The following is a 17012-nucleotide window of genomic DNA, read 5'->3' as shown; positions in this document are numbered from 1 at the left end:
AAGTATACAAGACGGGGGATCCGACGTATTTTTGGGGTTTAAAATTTACACGCTCGGTATTTTTTTGGGGTCAAAGGATCTGTCACGTATTTTATTTAGGTCTTAAAAAAATACGCGTATTTTTGCTTCCTTTACAAAACATTTCGCTTGAGTAATTCCTTAAACGATTCAGCCGTTACCTGCGTCTGTTCGAGATATTTTGAAAATCTTTTTTACGTACTTAAATGACAGTTTCTATTCTACCTTTTTTATGCTTCACCTCGTAAAATCCCATCCCTTTTAGCCCCCAGCGGCTTTCGAATGGAGCTTCCACGTATAGTTAACTGTAGGGCGTATCCCCAAGGGGCCTCGGTTTTGATTGGCAACAAAAAATGATTGCCATTCGCAACAGCTATCTTTCTACATCCAACTTTTGACAACGTCATTGGACGTGCTGTTTGAAATGAGCCAATCAAAACTGATGCATACCGGTGTTGGTTTCATTCAAATGAGTCCACAAGTTCAGAAGGTCAATGGGTCATGCTGGTGGGTTGTGATTGGCGGATTTCGATCAATCTTGTTTGTTTAGCACGTCGAAAGAAGATGTCGATAGAAAGCAGCTATGCAAGTCAGGTGGTGTGCGTGCTACGACCGCAATGCACGCTGGTAGTTGTTTCGGTTTCGCATCATTTGCTCATGGCGACCATCGTGTGAGGATCTCTTGTGAACGCCAAAATTACTTATTTCTGTTCAAAATAACGCCGCTTTTGTGATTCTTTCGATGTATATCTTAGTTTTGAAATGTTGTCGATCTTTGGAATCAAAGATTTCCTCAGACTTCAGTGCGTGGAGTTTAAAATATCGGTTTTGTGTGTCTAGACGGGACTTGCATCAAAGCTATAGAGCTAGAGGTAAGAATCATGCTTGTAAACATAGTTGGATAAACAACCTTTATTTAAACACGATGTAGGATGTGCTAAGCCTAAATATAACCTATTAATGTTCACAAGGCGGTCGCCCTTTAGCTTTATTAACCTCTACGAACAAGTATATCGTACCTTGATTTGAAATGAGGAAAACATATTTGTCACATGTTGATGTTATTTATGTTACGTGTCCTGATTTATTTGTTATTACTTTTCACCAACCATTAAAGCTAATAATCTTCCTAATTGTTTTTCTTCTGTTTCTTATTTCTTATTCTTTATTTCGAAAAGTGCTTAAGGGATTATAGCTTTCAAAAGTTATTTATTTTTTGCTCTCATAATGACTGATGTACAGTGTTTAGCAGCAGTAAATCGAAGAAAATTCTGCTTTTACGACACTTCAAATGATCAACAAAGATAATTCCTGCAACAAACTAACTACGATTTCAAAATACAGTTATTAAGTAAAATTAATTTAAAAAAATTGTGTTCTTGTAAATTAGTTTGATATCATTGTTTGGGTTTGATTTGATGCTAAAAAATCTCACTTAGGCAAATTAAAACTTGTCTGCTGGGCTGAAGTAAATCAGTGCTAGAGTCTAAACAGAAAATATATCAGCTGAGTTTCTATTAGAACTTTTAATCTGGCTACATACCTTACAATGTAGGCTTGATTACTAGCTGCCATTAGAAAAATAAGATCCTCTGGACCTTGTTCGAAGGCTGACTGGGGGTGTTTTGTGTCATTGAGCAGTCTTATAATTACCTCACAAGTGACTCTCACAACTATACTAGGGCAACCTAATACAATGCTAGGGGTAACCAGTGATGTACAATAGCTTCCAGGGCTGCTAAGCTCTAATGTTGTAGGCCAATTTGGACCAAGTGCAGTCTTTTAATTCATGTAATTTTGAGCCAACCACAGTTATTTGCAAAAACAGCTCGTACTTTAACTTTTGTGAATATCTCACTGGAAGCCCTCCCCCTACTACTGTTGTGTGTATACAGACCATGATTGTTCATGGTACTTCCATTTATTACTGCAACTTCAATTATAACAGAACTGGTTTATAATTAAGTTTTTTCTCTAATTTTATTCAGGGATATTACACTGCAACAGCAACTGAATATAAAATGCACAGGTCTGGAGGATAACTTTGGAGACAGAATTTTTTTCTCCTGGGGAAGCTTCAGAATAAACCAACCAGATAAAGGAACACATCAAGTGACAACCTCAGATGCTGAAGGTTGCTAAAATTTGCATAAATAAAACATTGTGAAATAAACACTGTGTCATTTCATAATAATAATAATTATAATATTTCCATTAGTGTCTTGATAATTTAAGGGTGGTATAGACGCGTAGTGCACCAGACTCTGGATTGAGCAGTCCTGATTCAAACCATGGCCCCGGTCATTGTGTTGTGTTTTTGGGCACGACACTAATACTCTTATAGTGCCTCCTTCCATGCAGGTGTATAAATGGGTACAGCAAGTTTACTGCTGGGGGTAACCCTGTGATAGACTAGCTAACATCTCATTCAGGAGGGGAGGGGGGGGGGGGAGAATACTCCTAGTCTCTTCAAGCTCCTGAAACTGGTATAAGCTCCAGCCTGCTGGGCAACTTGGCTGGAAATATACAGACTTAATAATTTGACATCAAATGAGTAGGAGGCAGGACTTATTTTTTTCCTGTTACCAAGCTTAACAAATTAAATGAAATACTCTTGGCCAAAAAGCTTGATGACTGTGTCAGACAGAGACAAAACTAACCAGGGTTTTTCTCTTCTGTAATAAGCAGGATAACCACTTGCAAAATAATGAACAGAACCAATTTGAACCTCATTAAGTTTTAAACAATTTATTGAACTTCTCACTTCCACAACATTATTTTGCTGTACATGAAGTCTCCACAAATGTTGTAGTGGAATCACTTTTTAGTTACAACAGATGCAATAAAACATTTCAAAGTGACCTTCTGAAGCTCAAACAATGCAACCTATTATCTTGCTAGAGCCTGGAACAGGCAATACTTGGTCCACTTGGGTAGAAGCAATTTATGCAACAAAATAGCAATTTATTATCTTCTCAGTCCCCCAAATAAACCGAAAAAGACTGAAACATTATTTTGGGTGTTCAAAAGGAACTATAATTCAACCGTGACATAAGAATCAGTACAGTACAAACAAATAATTCGCTTGCTTCTTCAGTAAACTAGCGTCCCTTTGGCGTTCATCTTGATCATCTACAGCATCTTTTTATCTTAAATTGGATTCTCCTAAGTCCCAAAGAACACATAATTAAATCATTTTGAAGAAAACAACATAACTTCCAAAAACATTAGAAATTTGTCGAATGAAAGTTCTGAGCTCGTTACCAACTCGACGCAGGAAACTTCAATAGTATAGACGATTAACACTCAAAAAAGGGACATTTTCGTTCAGTCGAAACGGCGTAAATCGACTGGTGCATACTGGTGCATTATGTTTCCCATATTGGAAATTGTCTAAGCTTTTGTTGTATTATAATTTTACGCCAAGCACCACTCGCTGAAAGCCGTGTTCAACAAAAACGTCCGACCTACTAGACGAAGAGAAAAGTCGGCCATTTTACCTTGTTCGAGAAAATGACCAAATTTACCATGATACGCTTTAAATGTTAGACTTTCGACGCAAAAAACTAACTTACCTATTCCCGACCTATCCAAATCTAATATTTAAGCAGAGAAAAGGCCAGCGAATGTTGTGCAAACAATGATCAAACTGACCCGAAAAACCGCTCGCATCACAACAATCTTCCGCCATGTTGGAAATTGATCAAAATAATGCATTGCGGTCATAGTGCGCACACCACCTGATGCAAGTTATAAACAACTGCTCGAGAAGGCCGGACTGCCCACATTACTTAATAGACGACTTCAAGACCTCTCTATTCTAATGTATAAAGTTAAACATAACTTATCATAAGTTATGCCCCTATTATCTCAGTAATTTTTTCAGCAATAACTCCAGTACGTATAACTTAACACAATCTGACTTTACAATGCCTAGGTTTAACTCGGTGAAATACGGTAAGCTCTCGATCAGATATCTAGGACCCAAATTGTGGTCAAAATTACCAAAGAGCATAAGAGAGGCCACATCTCTCAGCATTTTTAAGACGAACATCAGAAATCTTAACAATCTTGATGCATTATTAGATGATGGGTGCAGAGGCTGTCCGCTCTGCTCCTCCTAAAGAATTTTTAATTATGTATTATTGTATTATATTTTAACTTAGATTTAAATTTTATTATTGTAAATAGCCATAGTTTTTTAGCATTTTCTTTTATTTTAACCCTTTTTAGGCGGTGACGCAACGCCTATATGCTGTGGCCCGTGGACGGGCAATGTTACGATTACTCCAACCGAGTAGCACTGGGAACTAGGCACTTTGTTGTTTACTCAGTTTTGGTACGCCATCTTTGATTGTCATGAGTACTGAATCAACTTTAAGAGCATCCATCGGCAAAACGCGTTTGATTTCTAACGTACAGTTAAACAGAGTTTTGGGTTCAAGGGAGAATGATGTACTGGATAATTGTGAGCTCGCTTAAAGAACTTTTCTACCGTTATACGTGTATTCGAAGTCGGCATACGTGATGGCAGACTAACTTGACTGATGTTGAATTTGACGAGTGAAGGCCGGTTAGTGTCATAATTTTTGAAACCTTTCCAAAAGGGAGACCGATGGCAGCAGTATCTTGATTAGATTGCAAAGGTGAGCTATCTGAAATCTTTGTTTGCTTTGACGTGCATTGTTGTCGATAATATTTAAGTTTAAGTTAATTTTCTTTTCTTTTCCCTTCGCGACTCGCCATCTTCATTTTACTGCTTTTGATAATATTTATTCGGGTATTTATCTCAGGCCATTAAAAACAAAACAGTGACGGTATCCGTATTCCTATTTGTACGAGAAGCCAGAATTAAGAATTAAGAAATTAAGAAAGAACTTCTACCCTATTTCTAGTAAGCGGTGTTGACTTCATTACATTTCAGACCATTTCAATACGGTAGTGTCACACAATCTTCAGTATGTCAGCATCGACTAGGTGTGGAAATCAATCCTGGGCCTTTCTGTTGCTAAATGACGAAGTTCATAATGATTTAATGTATTTATCGTATCATACTGTAAGTTTGTAATGTATTGGAGGTTCGTTTTGTAGTCAAGGCAAATAAAAATTAAAATGAATAAGAAAAATGCAATTTCTGGGATCATTGTAAAGCGTCATCGCCTGTGCATGCATGTATGCGTGCCGGTTATTTGTTATGTCCCTGTATTAGTGGGGGAGTTTTCCCCAGCTAGGTGGTTTACGACATTTTAATAAAGTTTCTATTCTATTCTATTCTATTCTATTCTATTCTATTCTATGCACGTAACACTGAAAGCCGGTGTAAATAAATGCTTCAGCTGCCCGAGACCCTTCGACTTACCATGAGCTGATTCCTGCTTGCTTGGCCGCCTGTTGTTGAGCGAATCTTTTCTCGGCAGCAAGAGCCCGCTAACAAAAAAATATATTATTAATTGCAAGTCTTATTAATATTTTAGCCCGGACAGATATTTAAAGCAATCTAATTCAAATGCCCGGAATATCAAATTTTATTGTGTTGGTAAGGCAAGCGTCTTTGTTTTGTACCACGTTATCGACATTTTGCTATCTCAGTCGGCATGAAACTAGAAAAGGCAATAGGCCATTTCCGAGTTACTCTTTGCCTCGGTTTAAAACGCGTCTACGTGCGAAACCATTCTAATGAAAATGGTTTTGATTTTCATGAAAATAGACCTGTAGGTGAAACACATTTTCATATGGTTTCGCACGTAGACTCGTTTTCAAACAGACGCAAACGGTAACTCGGAAATGGCCTATTGTAATTGTCTACGATTTAGGGCAGCGTAGCTTTATTTCATGGAACTGGACATGTTTTGTTTATCGTGGTGTCAAAATATTGCATTGTTAGTAAAATCTGCACCTTTTCTCTGTCGCTCAAAGCCTGCAGTGCTTTCTTCTCTTTTTCCTCCTCTTCTTTTTTTTCGCTCAAGAGCTTTTTGTTCCTACACAAAATAAAGATTCGCAATATTTGTGATGGCCACTTCGGTTGTAACTCGTACGAAAATTTCACATTAATTACACATAAATTTGCAAATAGAGCAAACTACTTTGATGAGAGGCACGGTGGCCAAATGCTTTGTGCTCTGGATTCCGGATCGAGCAGTTCGGGTTCGAGCCCTGGTCGGGGCACTGTGTTGTGTTCTTGGGCAAGACACTTTACTCTCATAGTGCCTTTCTCCACCCAGGTGTTTAAATGGGTAACGGCGAATTTAATGCTAGGGGTAACCCTGCGATAAACTAGCATCCCATCCATGGGGGAGTAGATGCTCCTAGTGGCTTCATGCTACGGAAATCGGGATAAGCTCCGGCCTGATGGTCCTCTAAACTCGAACGCAGACTTTACCCTTTAGCTTACCCCTTGTTATTGTACTAGTTGGGAGTTCTAATTTCGTGACGTCAAAACAAGCACTTCCTTTTTAGTGGTGATTAGTTCGCTCCTTAGCTGTCATTACCTTGTACCTACACGCTTGATTTTGTATTACCATTTTAAAGAGAAAACACGCTTTCATAATGTCACCTTTAGTCTCTGTTTTTGAGCTTTCTTCTGCGCTTTCTTCCTTTCGGTATTTCGTTTCTCCTTTTCATTTTCCATTTCTAGTGTAAGAGCACTTGGAATCTACAAACGGACATCAAGGTTAATTTTTTCAGTCAGTTGAGTCAACTTTTGTGATGATGATGGTGGTGGTGATAATGGTGATGATGATGATGCAAAACAAGATTATTCAAATTCGAACCACGCCACTCCTCCGAATAGAGGAGGTATAACTTAGTGGCGATTATAAGAATTGAAGCATTCTGATTGGTCGAGAAGCTCGGCTTATGAGGCTATATTCACCACGTGCGAGGTGATTATAGCTTTGAAGGCTTGGTTACTTAGCCACGCCACTTTGACATCCAGGCAAGTAAACATGGCCGCTCTTGCTGAATGAAAATGTCTTTGATTTGAAAGAAACCAGTCCAAGTCCTGGATATTTTAAACATTGGGAATTTTTTAAATTAACTACATGTACCAAGGCTTTTGGACTGAAAATATTTTCAAGAGATGGTTCTCAAGGCATTAGAAATGATCGTAAACACGGCGGTTTTGGCGATCGACGAGGATCGATTGAGCGAACATTATTTGGTTCTCTTCTCATCGGAGCTACTCCTTTTCGAAAGGATTCGCACATTCGCTTAGAAGTCATCAACAATCATACAAAGGTACCGGACATCAATCTTTCTCATAGTGATTGTTTTGTTCCGTTTTATTGCTTTAACTAAATAAATTCTGATTGCAATCGATGAATTAAACTGGTTTACACCGTATGCAAGCGAGCACTTGTGTTTGCTATTTTCTTGTTTGCTATCTCAATGCTATCGTTATTTTGAAGTTCTTGATGATCACCTCTAAAAATTATACTAAAACAATTATTCAACTCAGGCTCCGTGATTATTGTTGAATAATCCCCTCGACGAATCATTTCGCCTTCGGTGAATAATTGTTAAATATGTGGACGAGACAAATGATATAAACGAGGCAATAGGAAAATGGGCAAACAAACGAGGAAATTGAGCTGCAAGCCTCATTTGCATGTCATTTCACACGTCATACCTGTGCTTTAGCGTAATCATAACGGTCTGGATACGACGCCATAAATCGGCGGAATACATTTCTTGTTTCCTTGCTGCCAGCAACAGTAAAAGGAGTTCTTCCTTTATCATCCCTGAAACACAAAGATATACGAGAAAAAATAAGACGCGCCTTAAATAAGACACGAACTGGGCGTCCGAGACTCTAACAACTCTCGGCGCGACTAAAACAGGAAGCGGCTTATTTTGGACCAGGGTTTTGAGCTGGTCTTGTTTAAGACGCGTCTCATTTCAGACGTGAAATTGCTCGAGTAAACGGGTCATGGGCTTGTTCGCGTCTAAACAAAGACACATACTGGATGTATGAATGGTACAAAATCAATCTTTGCGACTTAAAAAAGCGCTTTGCTTGTATCGATGCTTCTAATTCGCGACTTATATAGATAGTCCTAATGTGCTCGTGCGTTAATTTCATCCTTATGTAGGAGTGACGCGTAAGACTCAAGCCGTAATATTCAATGATAATTTTGCAACTCTGAAGGGATCCGTGCTCTCTGATTGGTTGTTGCTAAGATCTCGCAATAAAAAACAAATCAGAGTTGTCCACTCAACTGATCTCCAGAAGTGCTAATTTGTGAATCCGCTCAGCATGGAATTTTGTAGCGAAATTTTAAACGTTTTCGAACGGAAGAAACCGAGATGTAAAATGAGCAGCGAAAAAGAGACGCTTCTTCTCTCTTCTAGAGTTCTCATTTTGATCACTGAAACCCTGTTTATGTCCATTTTAGTTTCTACAGTAAAAAAAGGATGATGGGCATCTTTATTCTTATGACATTCATGCAGAATTTTCTATGGAAGTGCAGGGAGAAAACAGTTATTGATCTTCCCTTAAACCTACTTCACTGCAGGATCAGCTCCACACTCCAGTAACCTTAACACGATTTCCGTTCGTGACGAGCGTGATGCTACGTGAAGCAGCGTGTCACCACCTTCGCCATTACGTCCATTTATAACATCCTCGATCCTTTTTGATGGTATCTCTCCATTACTCTGTTGGACAGCTCCACATCCATTTGTAACCTCTAAACTGGACGCTTGTTCATTTGAAGTGACTTTTGTGGATTTTGCATCCTCCTTAATATCAGGATCAGATTTGGAATCGTCATTAACGTTCTCATTTAAATTACGCTCATGTCCTTCACAAGTTCTGTTAATATTTTCTTTAGCGTCACTTTCTAACAATTGATTCTTCTCTAGGCTAGATATATCAGATTTGCTAGCATCTTCCAAAGCTTGGCTTGTTTCTCCAGGTAAACGGGTTTCACTAGAATCTGACTCAGGTTCTCCAGAGCTTTTGACGTTCACACCAAGAATTGAAGAAATCACTTCTTTGTTTTCTGACACAATAGCACAGTAAAGTCGATTCCACAAGTGTTGTTCAGGGGAAACTGAAAAAAGTGGATTAGATAAATTTTATCACACTCAAGTATGGTTATATAAACGCGAAATAAAGAAAATTGCAAAGCAACTTTGCATAATTGATACATGGGTAAAGGGTGAAAAATAATTCTCCGACCCCACTTTTTTGGTCCCCTTATTCATTTTTACCCCCGGGAGCGACAAACACGGCTCAAAAAACACGGTTTCGTGAAAAACAATTGCTGGATAAAAGTCTTTCTAACACCATTCTTAGAATTTTACTCGGTCACCTAGCCTTCCAAAGAAGTAAAAATAGATAAATTCTATAAGCTCACCTTCTTCTCCATTGCGCAACATTTCCACTGACTCACTCTTTTTATTTTTAGCTTTCTTCTTTTTCGTTTTCTTAGACGTTTCTTGAGGCCTTGTTTTAGACTCTATGCTGAGCTGATCTTTGTCGCCATTTTCAGTAGAAACTATTTCTTGTGAATCATTTTTCGTTATTTCACTGTTGCTATCGACAGTTTGAGTTTCTTGCCACAATCGAATTTTATCATCATCATCAACCGAAGGCAAATTTTCCGTTGGTTTTGTCTGTGTTAGCTCCATAAGGAGTCCCTGAAGTTCTGCATCGCTGTCCTTCCCTATCACAGGAACAAACAAAAAAATAAGGAGAGTAATAGCATGTGCAGCTATAGGTTTTTTTTTTTAACGATGTGACGTGGCAAAATAATTTAGCTGAAGCCGCGAGAAGAACGAATGTTTTCCTCTCCATTTTACTCGCTGTTTTTCCGATCGTTTTGTCAGCTTCGCTTATATTATGTTGCCAGCTTTCCTGATTCAGGGCTGCAAATAACAGTCGGTCATCGGCCGACCAAAATTTGCTCATGTCCAATGAAATCCCAAGTGTGTTCAGACATGATATCCGGACAATTTTTTTTATTGTAAATCATTTTACGGCAACAATGAATAAAATTCAACCTTTTGTTTTTGGTGATGTCCGACCACAATTTTGTTTTGTCCGACCAAGATGGTGTCTTAGTAGGACATATGTCCTTTCAAGTAAAAAAAAAAATTTTGCAGCCCTGCTGATTTAAAACTTAAGAAAACACTTTTTTGGTTTGGGTAATTCATACATACATTCATACATAAAATTTAAAAACTAATTAAAAACTCTTTAAGTTTCTCTCGGCTAAAGGTTACTAAAGCTGGTTCACGAGTTACTTGATTCTTCAAAGCATAAAAGTAACAAGACGAGACTTACCTAGTAAATGAACGCTGGATAACTCCTGATGAACTCTTTTCACTTCATTGAATGTCGGTCTTCTTGTTGGGAAAGGTATTGTTCTAATGCGCGCATCATCTTGAAGAGGAGAAAACGTTGTATCTATCACTTAATCCCTCGAGCACATATAGATTTCTTTTTATTTGTTAGCACAGTCGAAATCCTCCTTAACGGGTATCACTGAATTTGCTTTAGCCTACGAGCAGGCTCTCTCTTCTGGGGCAACGTAAGCGCTTTTTTATTATTATTTAAAATAAAGTTTTATCTATCTCTTCGGAGGCAACGGCACGGCGAGCGAGCGAGTCAGCGCGAGCGAGTCAGCGCGTACACGTGTTGCCCCCGAAGAGAGAGCCTGCTCGCATGCTATATCAATTGCAAATAACACCCCTTGGTTCATATAGCATACCTTTCTTAAATGGAGGCTTTTTCCCTCCAAAGAACATTCCTTTGTTATAAGCAGGGGTCCTGATGAATATCCTGTCACACTGCTCCACGTGCTTGGACCACGCCTCCAAGAGATCCTGAACCTCCTGTTCGTAGAAAAAAAAAATCAGATGTCGATAAACAAAGAAAACCTAGACTTGCCACAAGTCGAGTTTTATAAGCGAACGAAGCGATCCCTGGACCGTGACCGGCAGACATTTTGTGAGGTGCTTCAATATTCCACCCACTGGCACCTATTTATTAACCTGGGAGAGCAGTATCTTGAGCTTACTGACCTGTAACAGAGCAGCTTCATTGTATCGTCTCAAACTTGCTCCTGCAGACCTACATGTAAATAATAAGATTATGAGAAATCACTCAAGTGACAGACTTCAAGAATGCAAATGAAACTCAGCTTCCACAGCAATTGATACAACACTCAGTCAATATGAAACCTGAAGTACTTATGAAATTATGGACAAAATGCAGGCGCAAACAGGTGCTACTAATCTTGTTAATACCCGCACTGATAATAACCTGCACATTGAAACTTGTTGTGGCTTTTCAATGTTAAAAAATTGGTAAAAGTCAAAGGCCAACATTAGGTGTCTTCATTTTTGTTGCTTTAATTGTTAGTTCCGGTAAAAATGTGATCATAAGACTTTGTTGAGCGAAAATACTCACTACAGCTATAAAACCCACAGCAATTTCAGCATAAACTGTCCACAGAAATACAGATTTTCCTTAAAAAAAACACGGAGTGCCTTGTAACTGAATACATACTCTAAATATTTAATTAGAACTTGAAAATCCTAATGCTTGAAAAAACATTTTTTAAAAAACCTCTGGATTGCCTCAAATTCAAACCATACAAGAAATTGCCCCACAAGAAAAACTGTATGGCATTTGATGTAACTCTCTTAACTTTCTACAACTGCTAGTAACTAGGCAATTACATTATTTAACTAAGGCAATTAACCCTTTTCCCAAGCTTCAAAATGGTTTTAAAATATCTTGCTTGCCCTATATATGCTCTTAGTTGTGAGAATTCAGCACTTGTCTAAATTAGCACAATGTCTTTTTGATGTTTTACACAATTTTCAGACATTTATGTTTGGCAGTGTGTTGATACTGTTAGGGGAAATTACATCTTGATCAGCCATGCACTTACTTTGGTTGCTTTCCACCCTGCTGCGAGTCCCTTGCACCCTGCGCAGTTCCTCTCTTGGCTCTCACTGTGTATCGATGGAAAGTTTTGTGTGTCAAAACATCTTTCCCACTGAACACTGCTCCAGCAAAGTGGCCTCCTGCCGTCATTAATATAATCCAGTAACATTTCTTTGGTAGACTTGTAAACAGTGAGAGTGTTTCTTCTGGTGTAGCTGGGATATTCTGTTATCAAAACATATAAAGGGGCCTCTATTAGTAGAAGAAAGAAATTCCATGGACCACAAAAGAACGATTGCGTTATATTGATAAGCGTAAGCAAAATAACACCAAAATGTGCCTTCGTTTTCAGAACTGGTTTTGGATAAAAACTTTTAATTATGTAATAATTTTGTAAGTGACACCAAGGCAGTCCTCTGCTTTAGTAAAGGGTAGGTAGGTAGGTAGGTAGGTAGGTAGGTAGGTAGGTAGGTAGGTAGGTAGGTAGGTAGGTAGGTAGGTAGGTAGGTAGGTAGGTAGGTACAGTAGGTAGGTAGGTAGGTTGGTAAAATGAAGTAGGTAGGTACGTAGGAAGGTAGGATTAGTTAGATAAAAATTTGTTGGAAGGTGTAGGTAGGTAAGAAGGCTGTAGGTGGGTAGGTAGGTAGATAGGTAGGTAGATGAGTGATAGGTAGGTAAATGTAGGTAGGTAGGTAGATAGTAGGTAGATGTAGGTAGGTAGGTAGGTAGGTAGGTAGGTAGGTAGGTAAGGTGGGTAGGTAGGTAGCTATTTTGGGTGGGTGAGTGAATGGCTTGGTAGGTATACATTTTCAATTGGTACAGGTAGGTACCTTGACTGAATATAACACGCTGCGATAAACTGACAACACTTCTCCCTCTCCACTGACAAAGAACACCTTAGGGTGTTGTCGTCCAGTTTGGCGTGACTGGTTTTTATCAGTTTCCTCAGGAAGGAGGTCATTGATTGAAGGTTTACTGCACTGACTTGACTCCAGAGTCAGGTCGCTGTCACTGTCTGAATCACTGTCAGACCCAGAAATACTGGATACCTCACCTGGAAGAAAAAATACTATAGTAAGTTTTACAAAGTTTACCTGACACACATGTATAATAGCGTAATCTATAAACCTTGAGGGTGCATTTTTTCCCCACAATTTTCAGTGGTTATCCGGATTTTGGCCACTTTTCAAAATTTCAAAATTTACAGGATCTGAAGTTACATCAAAATTAGATGTCGTCAGGAGAGTTATAATTTAAACATTTTTAGTTAAATTATAGTGGGGTTGTTTTCTTTATTAAAAAGAAAACAGACAATGCCCAATTTCCTCTATGGTGCATGCCTGCAGGGAGTCATGGCATTGTATTCATCGTTGCTAAGTCTTCCACATGGTTTGATAAATACAACTACACTGTACCATGATTCCCTGCAGACGCACACCATACAGGGAATCAACAAGCAATACAAGGCAATGTACAGTGACCATTACTAACAACAACATGTACCAGAAATAGTTTCTTCAAATGCATCTTCTGACAGAATTGGTTTGTCCAGCAGTTTTTGCTTCAAGTTGAATCTGTGCCAGTCTAGCTTGAAGTGTTCTCTCTGCAGCATTAGAATAATCAATGTCACTCATTTAAAAAAAACATACTGCTTAACCAACTAAAACATTTATTATCTCTATTAATTAATGCTCACAAATTAAGTGTTGTTTCACACAATATGCATATCCCCCTTTTTTTGGTTTAAACCCTCCTACCCCTTTGAATGAAAACTTCCTTGGGGTGGGTAGGATATTTCCTAAAATCTCACAGAGTTATAAAACTGCATATTTTTTATGCATTAATTTACTTTAAAATGTTTCAAAATTTAGAGGCACAATGGCTTAATCACTCATTGTGCTCTTGAGTGGGGTATTTGTTCTTGTTCCAGAAAATATTCGCACCCCCCAAACGTATGGTTTTCATGGGCCCCCCCCCCCCAGAAATTTGAGTGTCGGGGGTCGACTGTCTTGTGGTGTTTCAATTTTCTGTTCTTTAAGGCCTGGTAATACTGGCAACATTTTTGTTCAACTTGTCTCCCAACATTGTTGCATTGCAAGTTGAGCGAGTTGTTGCCCGTATTACTATGGCACGCTCAACTTTTCTCGCAACAAAATAATGTCAGTGTTGCAAGTTGCAACAACATGTTGCACAAAGTAGAACCAAGTTCTACTTTTTGCAAAAAAAATTTCGACTTGCAACACTAAATTTGTTGCGAGACAAGTTGAGCGCGTGGTAGTAATACGGGCAACAATTCGTTCAACCACAACAATGTTGCAAGACAAGTTGAACAAAAATGTTGCCTATATTACCGGGCCTTTAATCCCTTTGTTGAGACTCTTAAAATTTCATTCAAGTTATAGCCCTCCCCCCTTAAGCTCCTTTTCCTTTCTTTTCTGAATAACCTCCCCCCCCCCCCCCCCCCCCCCCCCCCTCCCCCCCCCCCCCCCCCCCCCCCCCCCCCCCCCCCCCCCACACACACACACACACACACATCAATCCACTCAGAATTTCCAGTGACCTTCTTTGGGGTGTGAATGGATATTGTTTTGTAGCCATCTGGACAATACTGGTGTGATGTTTCCTTCTAACCTGCCCTGAAGGAAAATTAAACTCAGGGTACCTTGAGAAAAATAGGGCAATCAAGTAGCAGTACTAATGATTAATTATATATGGAGACTGACATAAATATTAACCCAGCCACTGGACTCTGAAAAAGCTTCACTTAACCTTTTACATCTGAAGAACTGCCCTGACAGACCTCGAATCATTTATTCAAAGCATTTCATGTACACACTGTAGGTACGTAAGTTATGAGTACCTGGATTTCAACAGACTCAAATACAACTTGGCAAACAGAACAGCTCATTCCAGGTTTGTCTCCAGCAGCTTCAGATTCAAGCGATTCTTTATTCAAAAACAAAAACATAAAATTAACACACACTATGTTAACAGTACCATCACCATCAGCCACCAACTACACTGTTTCTTTTTTTTTTTTTTTTTTTTTTTTTTAAGGAGTAACACAGTGTAAAGTCACACTCACGGCAGCTGGGGTATTTTGCAGAACCCAGAATGCAAAATGATGGTCCGTTTGCTTGCGGTAAGCTTTCACCCAGTTTGCTTGCGGTAAGCTTTCACCCAGTTTGCTTGCGGTAAGCTTTCACTCTGGTTGCTTGTGGTTAGCTTTTATTTGTTGTTTAGGATATTATATTAATGCCGATCCGTCTTTCCACCATTCCACCATTATGCATTCCGCGTTCTTCAAAATACCCCTGTCGTCACACTCAGGCTAAACTGGCTCACATTGCTGTACACTAGCTGGCTAATTCTCAGAGAATGTACATGTACATGTACGTGTTGGACTGGTTACCTCCCTTACCAGCCCACCTCAGACTGTCTGAATCAGGCTAGCACTGCTGAGGTTTATCAGGTTTCAGTAGGAATGAGCAAGCTATACATTGTAGTGTACTGTTACCCCAGGCTGAAAGGCTTACTCTCAGCAATTTGGGAGCAGCCTTCTCTAACAGATCACAGTGTTACTATACCCATTTAACCCCCTGGGTAGACAGGGGGTAGGGGGGGGGGCGGTTTTTTTTTTTTTAAAAAATTTTTTGAAATTTTTTTTAATTTTTTTAAAAAAAAAAAAATTTGGGGGAAAAATAAAATTTTTGGGGGGGGAAAAAATTTAGAAATATTTTTTTGGGTTAAAAAAAAAACCCACCACCCCCCCCCCCCCCCCCAACAAATATACACCAAATAGCCCCCCTGGGGTAGACAGCACACAGCAAGAGTAAAGTGCCTTGCCCAAGAACATAAATTCACTATACACAGGCCCCCACGGCCCAGCCATGATTAAAACCAGGTCACTCAATCTAGAGCAAAGCATGCTAACCATTATGCCACTACCTTTTATTTTTACTGAAGTGAATTCACCAAGCAAACTCCCAGGGACATTATTTTCTCTCAGGATTAGGCGGATTTATAATTAGGTGATTGATTGACAGGTCAAGCATGCCATAATTTTTTTTTAGTAATTAAGCTGTCTAAAAGATTGCATAAATTTCAATTAAATTCGTTTCAATCGTGGATGGATTCATGTTTCAATATATGATTAAGCTTTAATATTAAGTTTTTAAAATAAAGCCTAAGTAAATTATAAACTTGAGAGTTCTAAATCACCATCAAACAATTAATCTGAACAGTACATTACCCTTTTCGTGGTTGCGCTGTCCGCTCACTGGTTTAATCTGATCATCGTTGCTTGATCCATTTCCAAGATCTTTGCCCACAATACGAACACCCCTCAAAAGATCGTTCAACTCTTGGTCAAAAAGCGATACACACGACGACCTTGAATTCGATGTGGTCGCCATTTTAACACACGAAACACTAAGGACTGATCCTGCCTTCCTTTGATAATCCTATCTGACAGACCTGTGAACTTGAATATGTTTAGCGTTGATGAACCTTCCTAGTTGAAAGTGAACTTATTCTGGAATGTCTGTTGGTTTTATATCGGCTTTCTACTGTAATTGCACCACCACATTTCATCATCAGAAACCTATTTTGGGGAAATACGTAACGCCACCAGGCCTTTTAACAATGAATTTCTCCTATGTGCTTTTATAATTGCCTTTGTCTCACTGGTACCGACTATATCGCGACGTATTTGTCAAAATATCTTATTTGTTTTTGAATTGTAACCAGAAATTTCACACAATATCAAATCGAGCGCAGTTCGGAAGCCATCTTGAAATCTTTTGTTTGGTGGTTCCCATGCCCAACCGCGTCGAACGATTGCGAGGCTAAAAAACAATACTCCCAGACGCGCGCGTGGAATCATGAGAACACGCAAATTTGCCTGGGATTCTGTTTTACTTCGCGGCTACTAATTTGCATTTGGTTGGCGCTCCTTTTCTCGTCCCGTTTCTCCCTGCAGAGAAACGGAAAAAACAGTGCCACTTTCAACAGATGACAGTAGGGCAATGGGTGGGGAGAGCTGGATCACGGCTCGGGGCGCTTCTTATTACTTTTTCTTCCCTTATTGGGGTTC

General features: G+C 39.1%; 1 protein-coding gene and 1 long non-coding RNA gene across 2 annotated transcripts; one reads left to right on the top strand and one right to left on the bottom strand.

Annotated features, from left to right (window-relative positions):
* Positions 1–610: 610 nt before the first annotated feature.
* On the top strand, positions 611–2191 carry LOC144660847 (uncharacterized). The gene is made up of 2 exons (XR_013572172.1): positions 611–890; positions 2007–2191. It is a non-coding gene; the product is annotated as an uncharacterized LOC144660847 (long non-coding RNA).
* Positions 2192–5373: 3182 nt separating this feature from the next.
* LOC144659184 (tRNA endonuclease ANKZF1-like) lies at positions 5374–16704 on the bottom strand. The gene is given in 15 exon segments (XM_078519621.1): positions 5374–5445; positions 5915–5974; positions 5976–5996; positions 6572–6670; positions 7646–7757; positions 8522–9071; positions 9378–9686; positions 10307–10405; positions 10734–10857; positions 11047–11095; positions 11922–12142; positions 12748–12971; positions 13421–13520; positions 14778–14863; positions 16170–16704. Coding segments are annotated over 15 exon segments (2289 nt in total). The 5' UTR covers positions 16333–16704.
* Positions 16705–17012: the final 308 nt, after the last annotated feature.

Source organism: Oculina patagonica, chromosome 7 (assembly GCF_052425735.1).
Source record: "Oculina patagonica isolate OP01 chromosome 7, crgOcupat, whole genome shotgun sequence".
NCBI lineage: Eukaryota > Metazoa > Cnidaria > Anthozoa > Scleractinia > Oculinidae > Oculina > Oculina patagonica.
Note: the sequence above shows the minus strand (reverse complement) of the source record. Positions and strands in the feature narration are given on the sequence as shown.